The 21,431-nt window shown below is 37.5% G+C and overlaps 1 protein-coding gene across 3 annotated transcripts in view; it reads left to right on the forward strand.

Annotated features, from left to right (window-relative positions):
- LOC135085401 (uncharacterized) overlaps nucleotides 1–21,431 on the forward strand; it is a 42,025-nt gene extending 20,594 nt beyond the window's left edge. The window contains exons 2-6 of one of the 3 annotated variants that reach the window (XM_063980184.1): nucleotides 2,205–2,424; nucleotides 7,476–7,661; nucleotides 15,723–15,962; nucleotides 16,336–16,643; nucleotides 18,659–21,431. In XM_063980184.1, coding sequence (XP_063836254.1) covers nucleotides 2,205–2,424; nucleotides 7,476–7,661; nucleotides 15,723–15,962; nucleotides 16,336–16,643; nucleotides 18,659–18,824 — 1,120 coding nt within the window. In that variant the 3' untranslated portion in view covers nucleotides 18,825–21,431. The remainder of the gene's footprint in view (nucleotides 1–2,204; nucleotides 2,425–7,475; nucleotides 7,662–15,722; nucleotides 15,963–16,335; nucleotides 16,644–18,658) is intronic. The other 2 variants (XM_063980185.1, XM_063980186.1) reach the window with 2 other exon arrangements.

Here is a 21,431-nt window from a genome sequence, read left to right on the forward strand (position 1 = left end):
TTGGCTGATGATTGACTTTCATTACATGATGTTTACTAATTTGACGTCGCTGATTCTGAATCTGCCGTCCATTTTTTCGTAGCAGCTCTTGTTTACGTGTTATAGCTTTCACTCAAAAATTGCTAAATTTCAGTCTTAATTCGCCGACAGTTCAAAAAATACTATGTTTTCTTTGTATAATTTAATATGGTAGCATTAAGAAGTGTTTGTGTGAATTATCTAAATCAATTTTGTTTCATTTGCGGAGAGGATATGTTTAAATAATCCGTTTAAATGTGACAAAGTTCGTAAAATTGGCTTAAAAAAATTAGTTTGGGGACCCAGTGGAAATGAAAGATAAGCCTTGAATTCCGCAAAAGGCGTGGAAAAGACGCGTTGAGGTTTTACGTTTATAAATAAATAAGAATATGTGTAGATTTAGGTACGAAACCGCTATGATCTGAAAGGAACCCTTGAACCATCGCGACGACTGTTATTTTTATTTTTGAACAAAAATGGTATTAACCAAAAAATATTGAACTAAATAGTAATTCCTTGCATACGTTTGGCATGTAGACGTCTTTTCAACCCTAAGAAGTCACCTGAACCTCATGTTGATACTTCACATGAGGATTTTGAGGCGAAAACTGTCAGTGTGGTAGAGACTTTGAATGTGACCCGAAATTTTCAAAACCATGTAGCCAAGATGGTTTAAACGATCGTTTTAGAGATTTAGGATCTTCAAGTCTTCCGAAAAGACATGGAATGAGTTATTTTGGCATTTTAATTTTTTTTTTGGAAAATCCGAAAAAATCTTACTATTCTTAGACATCGAACAACGTATGAGTCACTTACAAACATGTTTTTTTGGTTGGATGTAATAAAAACATCGAATTACACTCTCTTCGCAATCACCTGAACAATTTTATCACAACTCTTAAGGATCTAAGTGAAGAACATGGCGAGCAAATCCACCAGGGCCTTCGTACGATAGAGGGACGCTATCAGGGCCACTGGAATGCACACATGATGGCTGACTGCTGTTGAATCATTCAGAAGAGCTGTCTGCCTTCAGCATCAGCAAGGAAGTCAAATAAAAGAAAGTTTTTTCAACTTAACAACTTCATAAAATAGGATCATCTCTAAAAAAAGAGTGTTTTTTTACAAAAAGACCCAAGTATCATATTTTTTTAACCAGGGCTGATACAGATATCTCAATCACAGATTTGAAATCGTCATTAAAAATTGGACTAATATCATGTAACATAACCCAATCATCAGAAATGCTGTTGTGCAGTGTAATATGATATCAAAACGTTCAAAAGTTTGGCTGTACACGAGCACGTACACAAGATGTTGTTCTCTTTTAAGAAATTTGTTAGTACTAAGGTTGAATTATTAAATAATCACTGTTAAATGTGATTAATTTATCACTTTTACCGCGACTGTCGGTAATTATTCATAATATCCCACTTAACATCAGGTGCGGTTGTGGTCAAATACCTGCCTTGTTATGCATAAAAAAAAAAAAAAAAAAAAAAAAAAAAAATAACCGGTTATTATTAATAATTTTCAATTTATCACATTAACCGTAACATATACATATTCTGTGATACAACCTGGTAGGTTGTTTATCCACTTTAAAAGCCCTCTTAAAAGGAATACATCGAATGCAAATGAAGACCACACGGGAAAAACAATGAATGTCACCTTTTTTGTGAAACTGAGTTTTTAATGCCATCTATTAGCTTTTTAAGGAAACATTCTATTTCAAAAATCAGAATTGGGAAAAATCATCGTAGTCAACTGTAATAGTTCAATTTGTGTTTGTTTGTCCATGGCAAGAAACGGTTATGTTATGCATCACTTATCGAGTTTTAGAAGTACAGACAAAGCATGTTAACACAGTAATAAGTTGTTTCAATATTTCACATAAAAGAGTCTAAAATGAAAGAAATATAGACTTTCAAATTACTTTAAAAACTGTTTTTCTCTTAATTGTAGTTTTTTGACATTCTTTGTTTTTCCCGTGTGGTCTTCAAATGATACCTTCAAACAATACAGGTAAAATGTACCTACCTACGACCGTTGGCGTACCTATGTACCTACGTTTCTTTTGGCCCCTGCTATGTGCTAAGTGACCACGATGCGAACACACGGTAAATGTATAAAAATAGGCCTTTAAATGTTGGTGAAATAAGATCTAAAATGCACATTCATTTCAGATACATTTACCTAAACGAATCGCCTTTGGATAAAATTGAAGATGAAAAACAAATAATTAGTCTTTGGTATGCTACATCGCGGATTGATCTAAACAACTTGAGAGATAAATGTTCCAAAAAGATTAAAATAAATGTTTCTACCTGTTTATTTGCATATCGCAAATCATTGCTATTACATTATGACGACAAGTCAGTAATAATTATTTCAAGATGTGAAAAGGTGAGTAGCTAATTAATTTATTTATTAGGACGACTTTATTAATAGTTACTTTTTATTATTGTCTCGTGGATGGAACCCTTTAATACGAGAGGGGACAGTAAGATACCCTACCGTCACTTGAGGTACCTACTAAAGTGGCCCTGACACGATCAATCGCGATTGTCAATTTTATTCTACTTGATTGTCAATTGACATTGATCGTTTACAAAAGGCATTGAAGCGATTGTCAATTGAATTTACGCGATTGAAGCAAATTGATGATATTTTGGTGCCATTAAAGCTAATATTGATCGTTTCGCTGAGCAATTATTGACAATGGAACGTCGGGGCTGCTATAGATAGGGCACACGTTCAGAAAAGTTGTGATAATTATGCTTGGAACAATAATTTAGTAAACTCCGATTTGGCCGAAAGTAGGCACAAAATCAAAATTATATTTATTTGTTTAGACTAATTAAATTGTGTCATGCTCTGGGGCGGGACCACCTTAACGTAGGTACATATAATATATACGAAAGAAATGTATAAAATATGTATATAATTGTAGACTTAGTTAAAAAAAATGTATATCTATAGTTTTGTTGTAAACATTAATTCAAAGTGGTCCCGCCGGAGAGCATACTCCCTAGCGGGACCACCTAGAAGATTTCGTTACTGAAGGTTTCTGAATTCGTTTATAAGCCCATATAAATGTATATTAAATGTATACAAATCTGCTATACTCAATTTTTTATTTGATTTAGTATAAACCGATTTACGGCAAATTTAAAATTTCCTTTCGGAACATTTAGGGGAGACTGGCCCAAAGCGGGCACCAAGAAAAAAACACATGTGAAATGAGAAGTGAGTGAGTGAAGCGAATCTCATGAGCATGAATACTATGTGAAATGGAATTTCCACAAAAAATTTCATCCCCTATTTTAATTTTACTCCCTTTTTTACCAACTTTAAAGGCAATATTTGTATCTAATCAACAGCCCATAGTGAGAGGACACGTTTCTGAGCCGTACCTATTATCATCATTGATAGCACACGCACACCTGGTTGTAGACTTTCGTCTTTAGGTACTGAGATATTTTGAATGAAAAGATGTTGCGTAGTTTACTGAATGCTGCCCAGCCGAGTTGTGTAACGCTTCGTTACACTATTCTTAAAAACTAAAATCGAAATAATTAAAAACAACTATTTTATAAGTAAAAAAAAAAAGAAATAATATACAATTAAATCAATAAAATAACTAACATTTAATAAATTTTAATATTAATTGAAAGAATTGTTTTTGTAAGCAAACTGCGCGATACCAATGTTATTAAATCTTTGGAGCGAACGAACGAACGCCGAATGATTCAAGGCGCGGCGAATGCTCGCAGCGATCGCGAATCCATCACTGTGTCTCGCGAAACATCCGTACGCAGACACGTACCACTTTAGCTGCAGATTTTTTAAATATAAGGTTTACGAACTCGTGAAGTTTTTACACCTCAAAATCTAATTAAGTCTGTGTGCGTCACCCCGATAACGGGTAAGTGTTGCAAATTAATACTTGTGTTAATACATAGTAATAGTACTTAGTGCTTAGTAAATTTATCGATCACCTACCTGCCAAAAAAATTATTAAATGTACTTGCTATGTATGCACTACATTTAAATATTTGAAAAGTACATAAAAATATATCTTAAGTGTTTTTAGAAAGCAGAATGTTTAATGATAAAATAATAGTCGTTTTTATTTTAATATGATAAATATAAAAGTAAATGTCATGCATACATGACCTTACATGACCTTCAATGGTCGTTGTTAACTATTATGTTTCGAAATTTATATTTGATTTGATTAACGCTTATTGTAGTAATATTACTATAGTAATGCACTTAGAATTGTATTTCATTAGTGGTATTTTTATAAGATGTTTGCGACTATTTAATAACGTCATGTTCTTTATTTAGTACAAACATCGGATTGTTTTAGTTTAAGGATGATTGTGTATAACTGCCACATCATTAATCACTATTTTTTGCCGTAATCATTACCATCTGATCCGCTTGTCTTCGCTTCCGGTTGATGTGGCAGTCACACAAATGAAATCAGACTTTTTAAGAAGTGTCCGATTTCCGGAATTCCAGGGTTCCAGTACCGGATTTCAATTGCTGCTTCCGGCTCACTCTCCACAGCCAAGTTTACGGCGGAGGTGATTGCCGCATTTTTTTGTCGTCGGACTACCCTACGATATCACAACTTCGTGGCTCCTACTTCGTGTCAACGCTACTCCACAGATAAAAGGGCAGTGGTTTTGATTGAATTTAAGGCCAGTGATTCCTCGCGTTGCAATTATTTACCCACTCCCTGAAGAGTTGTAATTAAACCCTTTTGTTAAATTTAAAATTACTTTCATTTATCTAAATATTATAACCCCCATCTAAAATGGTACGGTACAGTTGGATGCGACGATTGACCTCTTTCTCGAAATTGAATCTACGTAGCTGAATCTTTTGTGCGAGGTAGACATATTGTCAACAATCTTGAGAATCTAGCTCCCAATCGAAACTGGGTAAGACGCAACATGGGCCTTATAAACAAGCTCAAAGTTGCAAGTCAGCTCTGCGTCCTATGTGCCCTGCCCATTGCCACTTCAGCTTGCTAATCCGTCGGGCTATGTCAGCGACTTTACTTAGTTCGTTTACGGATCTCTTCATTTCTGATTCGATCTCAAAGTCAAAGTCAAAAATTCTTTATTTGTTTAGACTAATAAATAGTTCTTACAAATCGTCATTTTGTTCTTAAGGAGCCTCTACATGTCTCATAATCTTTTTATACCAGCGCTTCGAGACCAACATTTGGCAAGTGCTGAGAAGAAGCGCCGCAACAAACTCAGTCAGTCACCACTGTCTGCCGGTTAATATAAATAAATAGAAAAATCTTACAAGAATGGGTATACAAAATTGCGTGGTATATTAAACAAGGTAGTAACGTGCTAATATCTAGACTTACAGATTAAGATACTTAAATACTAGTAGAAATGACTCGCATTAATAAATTTGAATAACTTGGATTGACCAGTCCCCGAAAGCAGCGCCTGTTCACAGACATGACGAGTGAACCAGCCATCGCTTCACTCGACCATATTAGAGGGAATGTAACGATGATCTCGTAAAGAAACACCGAGCATAGCCCTCTCCATAGCACGCTGTGCCACTTTGAGCTTATGTCATAAAAACTTATTTCGTTTTGCATAATCTGTATGTTTTTTTCCTATTTTACCATAAGGTGCCCGCTTTGGGCCAGTCTCCCCTAAATGTTCCGAAAGGAAATTTTAAATTTGCCGTAAATCGGTTTATACTAAATCAAATAAAAAATTGAGTATAGCAGATTTGTATACATTTAATATACATTTTTATGGGCTTATAAACGAATTCAGAAACCTTCAGTAACGAAATCTTCTAGGTGGTCCCGCTAGGGAGTATGCTCTCCGGCGGGACCACTTTGAATTAATGTTTACAACAAAACTATAGATATACATTTTTTTTTAACTAAGTCTACAATTATATACATATTTTATACATTTCTTTCGTATATATTATATGTACCTACGTTAAGGTGGTCCCGCCCCAGAGCATGACACATTAAATTAGTACTTACAAATCGTACAATCTTATTTTCCATTGGACGGTAGAGAAACGGACAAGCCAATAACTTTAGGTACTTACCCCCTTACTAATAAAACTTACACGCTCGTTGAACAGTGTTTTAGAGTAGGCGCACACCGTTGATTTTTCGTCGGCCGATAGTTTAGTCGGGCAGTTGAATGTATGGGAGTGCGCACACTACGCCGATTCGATTTGGCCGATTCTTCATACAAATTAAAATCGGGCACAACAACACAACTATCGGCCAACTAAAAATCAACGGTGTGCACCTACTCTTAAAGTGACGTTTAGTATGGAAATGTCATTTTAAAACAATGATCAACAACTGTGTCACGGTAATACTATCTATACAGTATTCCAACTCGGCCATATTTTTGAAATAAATGTCAACAGCCCCGCGGTACGTCACGGTATGACAACATGCGATAGGGCTGCTCACCTACAGTACCCATTCTAATTACATCTGTCTTACTTAGAATTTCTATCTAGTTTTGTGATTGTATTTTTTTTTTATTTAGACAAACAAAATTAAATACTTTGTGAATGGAATAGGATAAAAATGCGTGTTGTTGTGTGATTAGTAGATTTAATTTAAAAAAATATACTAAAATAATTTCGAATCTACTAATCATAATGAGTACTTAATGACCTGTTACATTAATTTCAGGCGGGCGAAGTCGTGGGCCAAAGCTGGTTTTATACAATATAATTTTCATTTCAAATCAAACTGACTGAAAATGACCATTTCTGACAGCTAATGACTAGTTTTTGACAAATTTGACCGTTTAAGACGGTCAGTCAAATTCAATCACCTTAGTCATTTTCAACACTAGGCCATCGACTTCCGTTCGGCACATTCGCGACACCCCTAACTTTTGAATCTCAACCACGTCCCGAGTTTTGAAATTCGAAGGAAAGCTCGCGTTTCGTCGGTTTATATGAAGTTACAATACTGTATGATATTATTACCGTGACTGTGTAACTTTTTATTAGTAAGGGGGTTATTGTTTTATTTACAGTCAAAACTCATAATCGGTCAAACTTACTTTTGACTGCAAAAATCAGTCAAAAATGGCTTTGACTTTTGACCAAGGGGGTCAAATCACATTTAAACGTTTAGGTAGGTAACTACCTACACTTAAAAGTTGATTTATGTATAACTTTGATGATTCCCTAGTAATTTTCACTAAACTTTGTATGAATTTTAGCTTATTGGTAAAATTTTAAACCACTTTTGACTGTTCGCTGCAGTCACAAGTACACCAAAAATAACAAAATTACAAAATTGGTTTAGAGTTTTGACTGTAACATTAAATTATGCAGCCGAAAGTCCATTTTTCAAGAATTAAAGCTAATAATTAATAAGTAATTTTACTTACCTACTTACTTTATGTTTACCTACACAGTTGATTGCTGTGAAAACTCCAGATATTTTAGCGAGGATTGTGGACGACGACATACAGGCTGACCTTCTAAAGTCCCTGTTTGCAGTAAAGGTGATGGTGTCGGAAAGTGAACTGGATTTATTTGAGACATTGGCTAAATATGCTCATGCGCACGGTTGGAAACCCAGCGAGCAATATTATGAAAAGGTAAGAGGGGTTCTAGGGCAGTGTCAGGCAGTGTTCCGCAAATTTTTGTGTTATAGGTACACTAGAACAAATTTTTTTGGAGGTACACCACACCGCACGTCATGAAAAATCAATTTTTAAGTTAATTACTTATTTTTATTACTCTTAACCCTTACTTATTTACTAAAAATAAGTTTAAGATAATCTTATTTTTCCGAGGCACACCATCTAATGACCACGGTACATCCAATGTGCCGCGGTAGTTAAAATTTGTTAAATTTTATACCCCGTTACATACGAGGTGAAAACTATAGGCTTTGACTAACTACACTGTATCTATGCAATTTATGTATTTATTTATTTTATTTATTTATTTATTATTTAAAGGCACTGGGTCTCTATCAGAAGGAACTCTAGGGGTGGAATCTCCATTGGCGTGGGTTAACGGGCAAGGAGATATAATATCTTGGATGGTTGACAATCACTTTTCCTACAATTTAACGTTCCACCAAACTCAACACGCTTTCAAAGATAACCTCGCAGCCGCCTGCTCACACTTGACATGACACAACTGATTGACAGCTATCTTTTTCTGCGCATCAGTCGGGTGTTACGTTTAGGAATCACAAACCTTCCGCTCTACAGATTTATACAGATAACATAATATTAAGATTGGTACTATTAATCATCAATAATAATTGCAGCATCTGTGTCCGGCGCCGACACGGCCAGCCTGACTATCGCACGGCCTCGTGCGCTTACTCCAGGGTTTGTCCATCTGTAAACATTCAATTTCTTATTATCACAGCTCGTCCATTCCTGACTACAGAGCGTGCGAATATCAGATCGTAGAATCACAATAAATACAGCTGATCAGGGCGTGATGACCCTCGATCAGGAAACCAAACCATTACAGCTGGCCCGGGCGCGAAGCCCGACCAGGAAACCAAAACATTACAGCTGGCCCGGGCGTGAGGCCCCTTCGACCAGGAAACCGGGGTTTAGGTAACATGGCCCGACGCGCAAGGCTTAAGCCAAGGCTCCTTCAACCATTTACCTCAAACCCAACTACCACTATTACTGCTGATCCAGGCATGCAGCCATGCGACCAGGAAACCAGGGTTTAGGTAACATGGCCCGACGCGCAAGGCTTAAGCCAAGGCTCCTTCAACCATTTACCTCAAACCGCACCACTACTACTGCTGATCCAGGCATGCAGCCATGCGACCAGGAAACCAACATTACATCAGCGTGGCCCGGGCGTAAACAGCCCCTTCAACCACGGCAACAGGGTGGCCCGGGCGCCCTTGGCCCGGCCCCCTTAACTCACTTACTCACAAAGGCCCTTCCAGTTTACGTCAATCACAATAATTTCCGTCAACCTGCACCAACTCTCAATGTCTGAGCCAGCATCCTCCATGTAAAACTTGATGAGTTGCGTAGCGTAGGTGTGCATGCTGAAAGATTTATCTCCTTTGAATAGTGCCCTTCGAATCCCACTTCTGATAAAGGCACTGGGTCTCTATCAGAAGGAACTCTAGGGGTGGAATCTCCATTGGCGTGGGTTAACGGGCAAGGAGATATAATATCTTGGATGGTTGACAATCACTTTTCCTACAATTTAACGTTCCACCAAACTCGAATCGAACGACCAATCGTATCGCAGAATCGAGAAGCGTGTCTGGATTGTTGACGTTAAAAGTTACCGTAATCGGGGCTCAGGACTGCATTATTGAACGGCAAAAAGTGTTAAAAAGACGCAAAATAGATTTTCAGTTCAACTTTAAGAAATAATGCGAAAAAATGTTGCAAGAATAGTTATATTGATATGAGTATGAGTATTACTGATGTACGTTCGAGTAAATTTGCTGTGCAATTAGTATATTTGATGAGAAAATAATATTTATGTATGTTACGGTCAAAGTGATAAATGTGAAAATTATGAATAATCGCCGGTTATTATGAATAATTACCGCATGATTTGGTAAATGTGATTAATATGAGGTCATTTATCCCAACTAATATTATAAATGCGAAAGTAACTCTGTCTGTCTGTCTGTCTGTCTGTCTGTTACGCTTTCCCGCTTAAACCTCGCAACCGATTTTGATGAAATTTGGCATAGAGATAGTTTGAGTCCCGGGAAAGAACATAGGATAGTTTTTATCCCGGTTTTTGAAACAGGGACGCGCGCGATAAAGTTTTTCTGTGACAGACAAAATTCCACGCGGGCGAAGCCGCGGGCGGAAAGCTAGTGTGTGTATAAAACTAAATAGGCGGCTTAGGGGTGGCCCAAGGGCCACCCCCGCCGCACCTTAACCTATTTTTCACTTTAAATCAAAACATTATGTTATAGGCATCATGGAAAAGTAATATTATGCAAAAAACATTCCAAACTCATTATGCCAAATTATACTAATATATGATATCAAAACGTTCAAAAGTTTGGCTGTACACGAGCACGTACACAAGATGTTGTTCTCTTTTATGAAATTTGTTAGTACTAAGGTTGAATTATTAAATAATCATTGCTAAATGTGATTAATTTATCACTTTCACCGCGACTGTCGGGAATTATTCATAATAACCGGTTATTATTAATAATTTTCAATTTATCACATTAACCGTAACAGATAAGTGTAACTATGTAAATTATGAATTATTTCAGTGAAAAATAAAGTTTTTAAATAATTTCGTATGAAAAAATAAGTCGAAAAAAATTATAAATTAACAAAAATTGTAATGCCATTCCATTCCATGAAGTGGTCTTATTAATACCCTAGAGTTCCAGGAAATCAAAAAGAGCACGTTGTATATTATGTTATTTGACGTGCATTTAATAATATTCCTTTTTTTAAATAAATTATGTAATACATTTACTATGCGCAAGTTATTATTAGATATGCATTCATAATAGCTTCACTCTTTAAATAAATAGCAATGCGTCACGAACTTAAATTGCTGCTAAGATTTTATTATTTTTAGGTAATTATTTTTCTGTGCAATCAGTATTTTTGCTTAGAATTCGGATTTTTTTAGTATGTAAAAGGATGTTTTTTTACTTGCAGTTAAATACTACCCTTTATTTATTTTGTTTAATTCAGAAAACAAACAGCTCACAAACCTAAAGAGGATTTAGGACGCTATTTGGATCAAATATTATGTAATTGCTCAATAATGAATATGTCGGCGCCGGACACAGATGCTGCAATTATTATTGATGATTAATAGTACCAATCTTAATATTATGTTATCTGTATAAATCTGTAGAGCGGAAGGTTTGTGATTCCTAAACGTAACACCCGACTGATGCGCAGAAAAAGATAGCTGTCAATCAGTTGTGTCATGTCAAGTGTGAGCAGGCGGCTGCGAGGTTATCTTTGAAAGCGTGTTGAGTTTGGTGGAACGTTAAATTGTAGGAAAAGTGATTGTCAACCATCCAAGATATTATATCTCCTTGCCCGTTAACCCACGCCAATGGAGATTCCACCCCTAGAGTTCCTTCTGATAGAGACCCAGTGCCTTTATCAGAAGTGGGATTCGAAGGGCACTATTCAAAGGAGATAAATCTTTCAGCATGCACACCTACGCTACGCAACTCATCAAGTTTTACATGGAGGATGCTGGCTCAGACATTGAGAGTTGGTGCAGGTTGACGGAAATTATTGTGATTGACGTAAACTGGAAGGGCCTTTGTGAGTAAGTGAGTTAAGGGGGCCGGGCCAAGGGCGCCCGGGCGTAAACAGCCCCTTCAACCACGGCAACAGGGTGGCCCGGGCGCCCTTGGCCCGGCCCCCTTAACTCACTTACTCACAAAGGCCCTTCCAGTTTACGTCAATCACAATAATTTCCGTCAACCTGCACCAACTCTCAATGTCTGAGCCAGCATCCTCCATGTAAAACTTGATGAGTTGCGTAGCGTAGGTGTGCATGCTGAAAGATTTATCTCCTTTGAATAGTGCCCTTCGAATCCCACTTCTGATAAAGGCACTGGGTCTCTATCAGAAGGAACTCTAGGGGTGGAATCTCCATTGGCGTGGGTTAACGGGCAAGGAGATATAATATCTTGGATGGTTGACAATCACTTTTCCTACAATTTAACGTTCCACCAAACTCAACACGCTTTCAAAGATAACCTCGCAGCCGCCTGCTCACACTTGACATGACACAACTGATTGACAGCTATCTTTTTCTGCGCATCAGTCGGGTGTTACGTTTAGGAATCACAAACCTTCCGCTCTACAGATTTATACAGATAACATAATATTAAGATTGGTACTATTAATCATCAATAATAATTGCAGCATCTGTGTCCGGCGCCGACATATTCATTATTGAGCAATTACATAATATTTGATCCAAATAGCGTCCTAAATCCTCTTTAGGTTTGTGAGCTGTTTGTTTTCTGAATTAAACAAAATAAATAAAGGGTAGTATTTAACTGCAAGTAAAAAAACATCCTTTTACATACTAAAAAAATCCGAATTCTAAGCAAAAATACTGATTGCACAGAAAAATAATTACCTAAAAATAATAAAATCTTAGCAGCAATTTAAGTTCGTGACGCATTGCTATTTATTTAAAGAGTGAAGCTATTATGAATGCATATCTAATAATAACTTGCGCATAGTAAATGTATTACATAATTTATTTAAAAAAAGGAATATTATTAAATGCACGTCAAATAACATAATATACAACGTGCTCTTTTTGATTTCCTGGAACTCTAGGGTATTAATAAGACCACTTCATGGAATGGAATGGCATTACAATTTTTGTTAATTTATAATTTTTTTCGACTTATTTTTTCATACGAAATTATTTAAAAACTTTATTTTTCACTGAAATAATTCATAATTTACATAGTTACACTTATCTGTTACGGTTAATGTGATAAATTGAAAATTATTAATAATAACCGGTTATTATGAATAATTCCCGACAGTCGCGGTGAAAGTGATAAATTAATCACATTTAGCAATGATTATTTAATAATTCAACCTTAGTACTAACAAATTTCATAAAAGAGAACAACATCTTGTGTACGTGCTCGTGTACAGCCAAACTTTTGAACGTTTTGATATCATATATTAGTATAATTTGGCATAATGAGTTTGGAATGTTTTTTGCATAATATTACTTTTCCATGATGCCTATAACATAATGTTTTGATTTAAAGTGAAAAATAGGTTAAGGTGCGGCGGGGGTGGCCCTTGGGCCACCCCTAAGCCGCCTATTTAGTTTTATACACACACTAGCTTTCCGCCCGCGGCTTCGCCCGCGTGGAATTTTGTCTGTCACAGAAAAACTTTATCGCGCGCGTCCCTGTTTCAAAAACCGGGATAAAAACTATCCTATGTTCTTTCCCGGGACTCAAACTATCTCTATGCCAAATTTCATCAAAATCGGTTGCGAGGTTTAAGCGGGAAAGCGTAACAGACAGACAGACAGACAGAGTTACTTTCGCATTTATAATATTAGTTGGGATAAATGACCTCATATTAATCACATTTACCAAATCATGCGGTAATTATTCATAATAACCGGCGATTATTCATAATTTTCACATTTATCACTTTGACCGTAACATACATAAATATTATTTTCTCATCAAATATACTAATTGCACAGCAAATTTACTCGAACGTACATCAGTAATACTCATACTCATATCAATATAACTATTCTTGCAACATTTTTTCGCATTATTTCTTAAAGTTGAACTGAAAATCTATTTTGCGTCTTTTTAACACTTTTTGCCGTTCAATAATGCAGTCCTGAGCCCCGATTACGGTAACTTTTAACGTCAACAATCCAGACACGCTTCTCGATTCTGCGATACGATTGGTCGTTCAACAGCGTACGTCAGCTGTTTTGACCAATCGTATCGCAGAATCGAGAAGCGTGTCTGGATTGTTGACGTTAAAAGTTACCGTAATCGGGGCTCAGATGATCCACCTACGTGAGTCGGCGACTTTACACCGACAAACAAAAACAGTGACATGATTCGTTTGAAATAAGGCCGCCGACACCAAGTCGCCGGACTTGGTGTATTGTGTACAAGTGAGATAGATTTAAAAAAAATGCAGGATGAATGATAAATGTAGGTACCTAACTGTCCCCTTTTTTTAAATAAAGTACATTATGCAAGCATTTATAGGGCTTGCGATTCGACTCAAGTATGTCACATCACATCGCCTGCAGAGGCCAAAAACATACCTATTGGCAGGCCTGGCTCACTCCGCGCGGTACATCCGATAATTACCTACAGCGAAGCGCCCCGCCGGCGGGTATTATATCAGTCGAGTGACACGCGCGCGCCCGTCAGGACGCTGGCGTGCGTTGTAGTATGTACCTAATTCTATGATCGAAGTATTATTTAAAAATGGACATAAACAGAAATAAATATTGTGCGGGGTTCGGGTGTTTAAATTCGAAAAGAAATCTACACCGGATTTATCTTTTTTTTCGCTTACCAAAGATGCTGAAAGGTATGTTGGTCATGTAGGTAATCAATAATTCTTAGGATAGTATAGGAACCTAACCTACCATGACTACTGCTCAGAATGCGTTCGTTCGTTTCAGCTAAATAATAATAATAATAATAATAAATTTATTTATTTCGACCACATACAGATCATAGTGTTAGTAAATAAGTACTTAAAAATTTTAAAGGTTAGTAAGAATACAATTGGTTTGAGTTAAAATCATAATGTATAAATATAAAAATGACGTCCACTGCTGGACAAAGGCCTCTCCCAAGTTTTCCATAATGAATGCGTACTTACCAGTTACCTACATACGTACCTCATTACATATAAGTAGATTAATTAATTTTTCACTAGACAGCAACCCTAACAACGTAAGAAGAGTTCAGAGGCACGCGATAGAAAGAGACAAAACTTGTAGGTGAATAAAATTGTAGGTACGTAGTGCTGTGCGAGCTGAATTCCACTGTATCGCGTCGTAGCAAGACTCGCATTTATTTAAATCGTCTTGCGGAGTAATCCTTCTGTACCTGTACTATTACTTATTCTGTGCTATTGGCCAAAAACGCAAGCATGGACGTTCGATTATTATGACAAATAAAATGATATTTCATTTAGATAAACTGCAGTGCACGATAGAAAAAATGAGAGTATTTTTTTTAATAAATGATGTAATACTGATACATTTACTGTCGTCGTCGTCGTCTCAGCCAAATGACGTCCACTGCTGGACAAAGGCCTCCCCCAAGGTTTACTATGCCGAGTTATTATTAGCTATGCATTCATAAAATAGCTTCACTTTTTAAATAAATAGCAAAGCGTCTCGAACTTAAATTGCTGCTAAGATTTTAATATTTTGAGGTATTTTTTTGTTGTGCAATCAGTATTTTTGCTTAGAATTCGGATTTTTTTAGTATGCAAAAGGATGATTTTTTGACTTGCAGTTAAATACTACCCATAAATAAATACCGTTTGCGGAACACTAGTTTAGGGTGCACGCACGGGGTGACTTATTGTCACTGGGTTGCACCATCTTACTTTGACTTTAACAAACGTCAAAAATCTGTCACACTCCATACAAAAAACAGCGGTTATCGTTATAGTTAGTAGTTACGGTCAAAGTTAGGTGGTGCAACTCAGCCTAAGTAGTCTATGCGTGGCTTGTGGCGTGGCAATATTAACCGTAACGATATTTTGTCTGTCTGTTTCTTTTACACCTTTAAAAATAGAAAATAGAGATAGTACTGTCACGGTGACTAAAATTAATATTTTATTGAACTAGAGGTGCAGTGTAAAATGTCCAAGGATAATAATTTATTTAATACCTATATTTATTTATTAACATTTCTTTTTTATTCCCGTTGTGCCCACTCCTCCGGTCGGTGGGATTCAATGGAAATAAAAAAACCCACAAGTGTGGACAACGGGAATTAATAAATCATTGGGAAAAAAATATCATCAAGTCACACCCATGGTCATTAGTACACCGTTATTTTCTCGTTGGATTCTCACAGGACTAAATTGGCTTGCTATCTTCGTTTTATGATGAATACCAACATGATGCAATAAATATTTATGACTATGACTATGTTACAGGATAAAAATGGCAAAAAAAATGCTACCTTTCAAAAGAAAATACGCGACGCTCTAAAAGAAATCGGGTTCTTAAGCATGACGCTGAAGGAATTCGACGAAGGTCCATCCAAGTCGGGGTTTTTGACTGAGGAAGAAGTGACAATGATCCGGAAAAAAATAGCAAATGACAGTCCTATGCATCCATTTGGATTTTCGAGACAAACCACGAAACGTCGATATGAGATTATGCAGCAGAAAGATGTAAGCATTTTGAGTTCTTGAGCCTACGCTAAACTCGCTACTTAATTAAAAATACAAATACTTATGCCACTGACCTCTAATTATTATACAGGATGGAATTCTGAAATGCCACCTGGAAGGAAAGCACTCTTAATATTGTAGATACTTAGATTAATAAATTATTAATCTAAGCTCGTATGTGACGCCTTGTCGAATCGCCTCCTGTAGGTGGGCTATCGTGCGTGTTTTGTTTTCGATGTGAACTCGCGGAGATGAACAGTGAAAGTAATTACAAGAACAATAAATAAAATGTTGTCTATTACTTTATTAGTAAAAAAACCTCGTTCAAACATCTCTTTATTCATTTATTCATTTTTTTTATGAATGTTTTCAGATAAAAATAATTGAAGTTGAGAACAAAGACATTGAAAAACTAACTTTCACTACAGTTGCACCTATGAAGTCTGAAAATAAAAGTTTGTGGGTCACTCACTCATTTTTATTCTGTGGTTTGTTTTGGAAAATTATAATATATAAAATAAATATAAGAAGGGACAAACATGAATACTCTGTTTACTTAAAATGTGAGGGTTCAACGACTCCAGAATGGAAATGTCACGCCCAACTTGACATTATTTTTGATTGGGGTGATAGATACCAAGGCCAAGTGTTCGAAAATATACCGTGGTTTTGTTTTCATCCGTAAGTACCTCCTACTTACTACTATTTCGTAGCGCAGATAATGCCTATACTCAACGCGAAGACTCGTGGCAGGCGGTGTAATAATAAAACAGTGCATACGTACATGTACATACATCACGTTTTCTTTCGCTCGCCAATGACATATACTATAAAAACATCTTAGTCGCTCGCTCGCTGGTTATGGGTGACGTTCATCACTCTAAATGTAACAGTATTATATTATCTGTGATGTAACACAGAGGCAGGCATAACGTTGTTTTAAATAATATTATGTAATCGTTCGTTTCAGCCAAATGACGTCCACTGCTGGACAAAGGCCTCCCCCAAGGTTTTCCACAATGAACGGTCCTGCGCTGCCCGCATCCAGGCTCTTCCCGCGACCTTTACCAGATCGTCGGTCCACCTAGTAGGAGGCCTGCCCACGCTACGTCTTCCAGCCCGTGGTCGCCACTCGAGAACTTTCCTGCCCCAACGGCCATCGTCTCTACGAGCTATGTGCCCCGCCCACTGCCACTTGATTTTAGCAATTCTGCGAATTATGTCGGTTACTTTGGTTCTCCTGCGGATCTCCTCATTTCTGATTCGATCACGCAGGGAAACTCCGAGCATAGCCCGCTCCATCGCCCTTTGGGTGACCTTGAGCCTTCTTATGAGGCCCATAGTAAGCGACCACGTCTCAGATCCGTATACCATCACTGGCAACACACATTGGTCAAATACTTTCGACTTGAGACACTGCGGTATTTCGGACGTGAGTATATCCGTCTTCCTCGAAGGAAAAACGTCTACGATATGGCACAGAAGTGTGGTGGTACTCTTCTTCAAAAAAGGTGACAAAACCTTGTTGAAGAATTATAGACCCATCTCACTTCTGAGCCATGTCTACAAGCTGTTTTCAAGAGTCATTAGGAATCGTCTCGCTCGCAGGCTCGACGACTTCCAGCCTCCCGAACAAGCCGGCTTCCGAAAAGGCTTTAGTACCATAGACTACATACATACGCTAAGGCAGATTATACAGAAGACCGAGGAGTATAATCAACCACTTTGCCTGGCGTTTGTGGATTATGAGAAAGCCTTCGATTCGGTCGAGACCTGAGCAGTGCTAGTCTCTCCAAAGGTGCCAAATTGACTATCGATATATTGAAGTGTTGAGGTGTTTGTACAAAAACACCACAATGTCGGTCCGCCTCCAGGATCGGGACTCAAAACCTATCCAGTTGCAGCGAGGGGTAAGACAGGGAGACGTCATATCTCCAAAACTGTTTACCACCGCCCTGGAAGATGTCTTCAAGCTTCTGGACTGGAACGGATTTGGCATAAATATCAACGGCGAGTACATCACCCACCTTCGATTCGCGGACGATATCGTAGTCATGGCTGAGACCTTGGAGGATCTAGGCACAATGCTCGATGGCCTCAGTAGAGCCTCTCAACAAGTGGGCCTCAGAATGAACATGGACAAGACAAAAATCATGTCTAATGTCCGTGTTGCACCCACTCCTATGAAGGTTGGAGACTCTACACTCGAAGTTGTTGACAATTATGTATACCAGGGACAAACAGTCCAGTTAGGTAGGTCCAACTTCGAGAAAGAGGTCAATCGTCGAATCCAACTCGGATGGGCAGCGTTCGGAAAGCTTCGCCATATACTCATGTCCGAAATATTATGTAATAATAAAATAAAATATTGGCGAGTGTGCATCTCTGTTTCAAAAATTACTTATGACCCCGCCTGCCACGACACGAGTCTTTACGTGCGTCGAGTATAAATCTATCAAACAAAACCCGCTATTTCGTTAATTTACCAGTAGGCCTAAGATGCACGCCAACGACTTTATCGATTTGGCACGATAAATCCATATCATCGATAAGATTTTATTTTATAAAATGAGTTTTTTTATTGTTTTGTTAGTTAAAATTGTTTAATGGTTGGTTTGACTTAATTTTACTATTAGAGTGGACTTTTTAATATTAATTTGTTGACTTACATAAAAAAATATTTTACATTGTTACAGGGGTTATAACTACAGCCAAATGAAGCCGAGAGATATCAGCATATTTCAGAACAAACCATTAAAATGCCACTTTGAGTTGAGCACTTCGAAGCACCGGGTTTCTTATAAAAATACCGATTCGAATGTATCTCTAACCTACGGAACAAATGTACGCGACTACGAGTAAGGCAACAGTGTTGCCTTTTCTGGTGGGCTTTGGAGCGGGCTCGGTGTTGCGGCAACACCGAGCCCGCTCCAAAGCCCACCAGAAAATGATACGGAGCCCCCGGGCCCTGGCTATACCTAAGGAACCCCGGCATCCCAACTAATATTATAAATGCGAAAGTAACTCTGTCTGTCTGTCTGTCTGTCTGTCTGTCTGTCTGTCTGTCTGTCTGTCTGTCTGTCTGTCTGTTACGCTTTCCCGCTTAAACCTCGCAACCGATTTTGATGAAATTTGGCATAGAGATAGTTTGAGTCCCGGGAAAGAACATAGGATAGTTTTTATCCCGTTTTTTGAAACAGGGACGCGCGCGATAAAGTTTTTCTGTGACAGACAAAATTCCACGCGGGCGAAGCCGCGGGCGGAAAGCTAGTATACTAATATTACAAAGTAGATCTATAACTCTTAGGGCTCGCGCACGCACGGGTGATTTTTTGTCACCTCCATAACTCCATACATCTTATAGTTCCAATATACTGAACTGTCCTATCCATGACATTGACAGCGGGGCGCCACCGGATCGCTGGTTCCGATTTTTGCCATGTTGTAAACCATATAGTTGAACGATGGTAACGCCCCCCTGTCATTGAGTTTGGTGGGACAGTTCAGCGTGGGTCATTTATAGTTCCAAAATACTGGACTGTCCTATCGATGACATTGACAGTGGGGCGCCACCGTCAATACCGGGTCGCTGGTTCCGATTTTTGCCATGTTGGAAACCATATAGTTGAACGATGGTAGCGCCCCCCTGTCATTGAGTTTGGTGGGACAGTTCAGCGTGGGTCATCTATAAACAGAGGTGACAAAAACTTTCTGTCACTGTCACGTCGCTACGTGCGCGCACCTCGATGCATCTCCATGGAGTTGTTAGTGACGAAACAGTTACGGCGACACAAGCCACGGGTGACTTTTCGTTGGGCGTCGTGACAGGTGACAGTGACAAACATCACAGTGGACAAACATTTCAAGGCGACAAGTCACCCGTGCGTGCGGGCCTTCAGCGCCCCGATTACGATACGGATTGGTCAAAACAGCTGACGTCAACTGTTTTGACCAATCCGTATCGCAGAATCGAAGAAGCGCGTCTGTATTGGAAACGTTAAAATTAGCGTAATCGGGGCTCTGGGAGCTCCACATTCCACATCCAAACAATAGGGCGTTTGGCGGAAAATAGCATCCTTTTAGCGTTAAGTGCTGTTCCTGTTAAAATCACTTGAAGTTTAGCAAACGTGTCCTAGCCGAAAACATGATAAAGCACAGAATTGTGTGCTAAAGTTTTGGCTGCGTTCAACCGATAGTTAGCATTGTTAAAATTTGCTACCAAAACGAAAACATTAGCATTGTTTTTGGCTAGAACACGTTTGCTGAACTTCTAGGTTACCTAGGCAGTTTACCTTATATTTATCAAATTAATTAATTGATTAAAAAATTTATTGATTAGTGCCAACACTGGTGCCAACCCTACCAAAATAGGTATAAATTTTGCTAGCTCTTTAGAAGATTTGTCTCTGTTCAGTTTCTTTACTCATGTGGTAGCAGTGTATAACTTGACACATTGTAATAGTAGTGTTGTATTATTATTATTACACATAATTCATAGTATGTATTACGACTTTCCATTAAAATGAAGAGTAACAGTGCTGTTTGAGTAATAAACCTTCATGACTTACTCAATTTATAGCCTGACCAGGAACATAAAAACCCTGGCATAGAGGCGCGTCAATTGCATTTGATAGTGCAACACTGGGTACAGTCGTACCTGTATTAAATTAATAGGCTAACTTTATGTATCAGGATTCAGGATTATAGGCTAATTTAATATTTTCATAAATTAACAAAAAAATATTATATTATAGGTAAACTGGTTTAAATAAATTAAATGAAACCATCAATCGAGCAAGTAGGATTTTATTATTATTCATCAATAATCAAATTCTGAACTTGAATATTCAACTACAATGTCTGCTCATGAACGCTTCAAACTCGGTACTTCTTTCCCAATTCCATAAAACTCAACACTTTAAACTTTAAATTATGTAGTTGAAACAAACCACAGCTAATTTTCATAGTTGACTGTACTATGCAATAAACATGTCAGTCAATTTGACAACCTTTGTCGGAAACATTATTCAATGAAAATATTGTCCGAACCCTTAGTATTTCTCTTCGACAAATACTTTAACACATTGTGAACCACTTTTCTTTCACGACTATAAAAAGTTTTTAGCAATTTAATTCAGAAAATCAATTGCACACATTTATAATAAAGTTTGTTTACACTTTGACAGCAATAGACTGACATGCAAGGTGACATTTCAATGAAGTTTTCAGTTACTGTTGCCATTAAAAGAAATTAGTACCATTAATTTTCCGCAACATGGCGAGGGTTTTTATGTTCCTGGTCAGGCTATAAAAGTAAGTTACTAAGTAGGTATGTTTTGAATCTCTCTTATTTTCTCTCGTCAATGTATAATGTAACATTTTATATTATTGTTTGTGACTATATTTTCTTATCTGTTTAACTAGTAAAATAATTATAAAAATTGTTTAATAAACAATATTTAAATTAAA

This window comes from Ostrinia nubilalis, chromosome 28 (assembly GCF_963855985.1).
Source record: "Ostrinia nubilalis chromosome 28, ilOstNubi1.1, whole genome shotgun sequence".
In the NCBI taxonomy this organism is placed as follows: domain Eukaryota; kingdom Metazoa; phylum Arthropoda; class Insecta; order Lepidoptera; family Crambidae; genus Ostrinia; species Ostrinia nubilalis.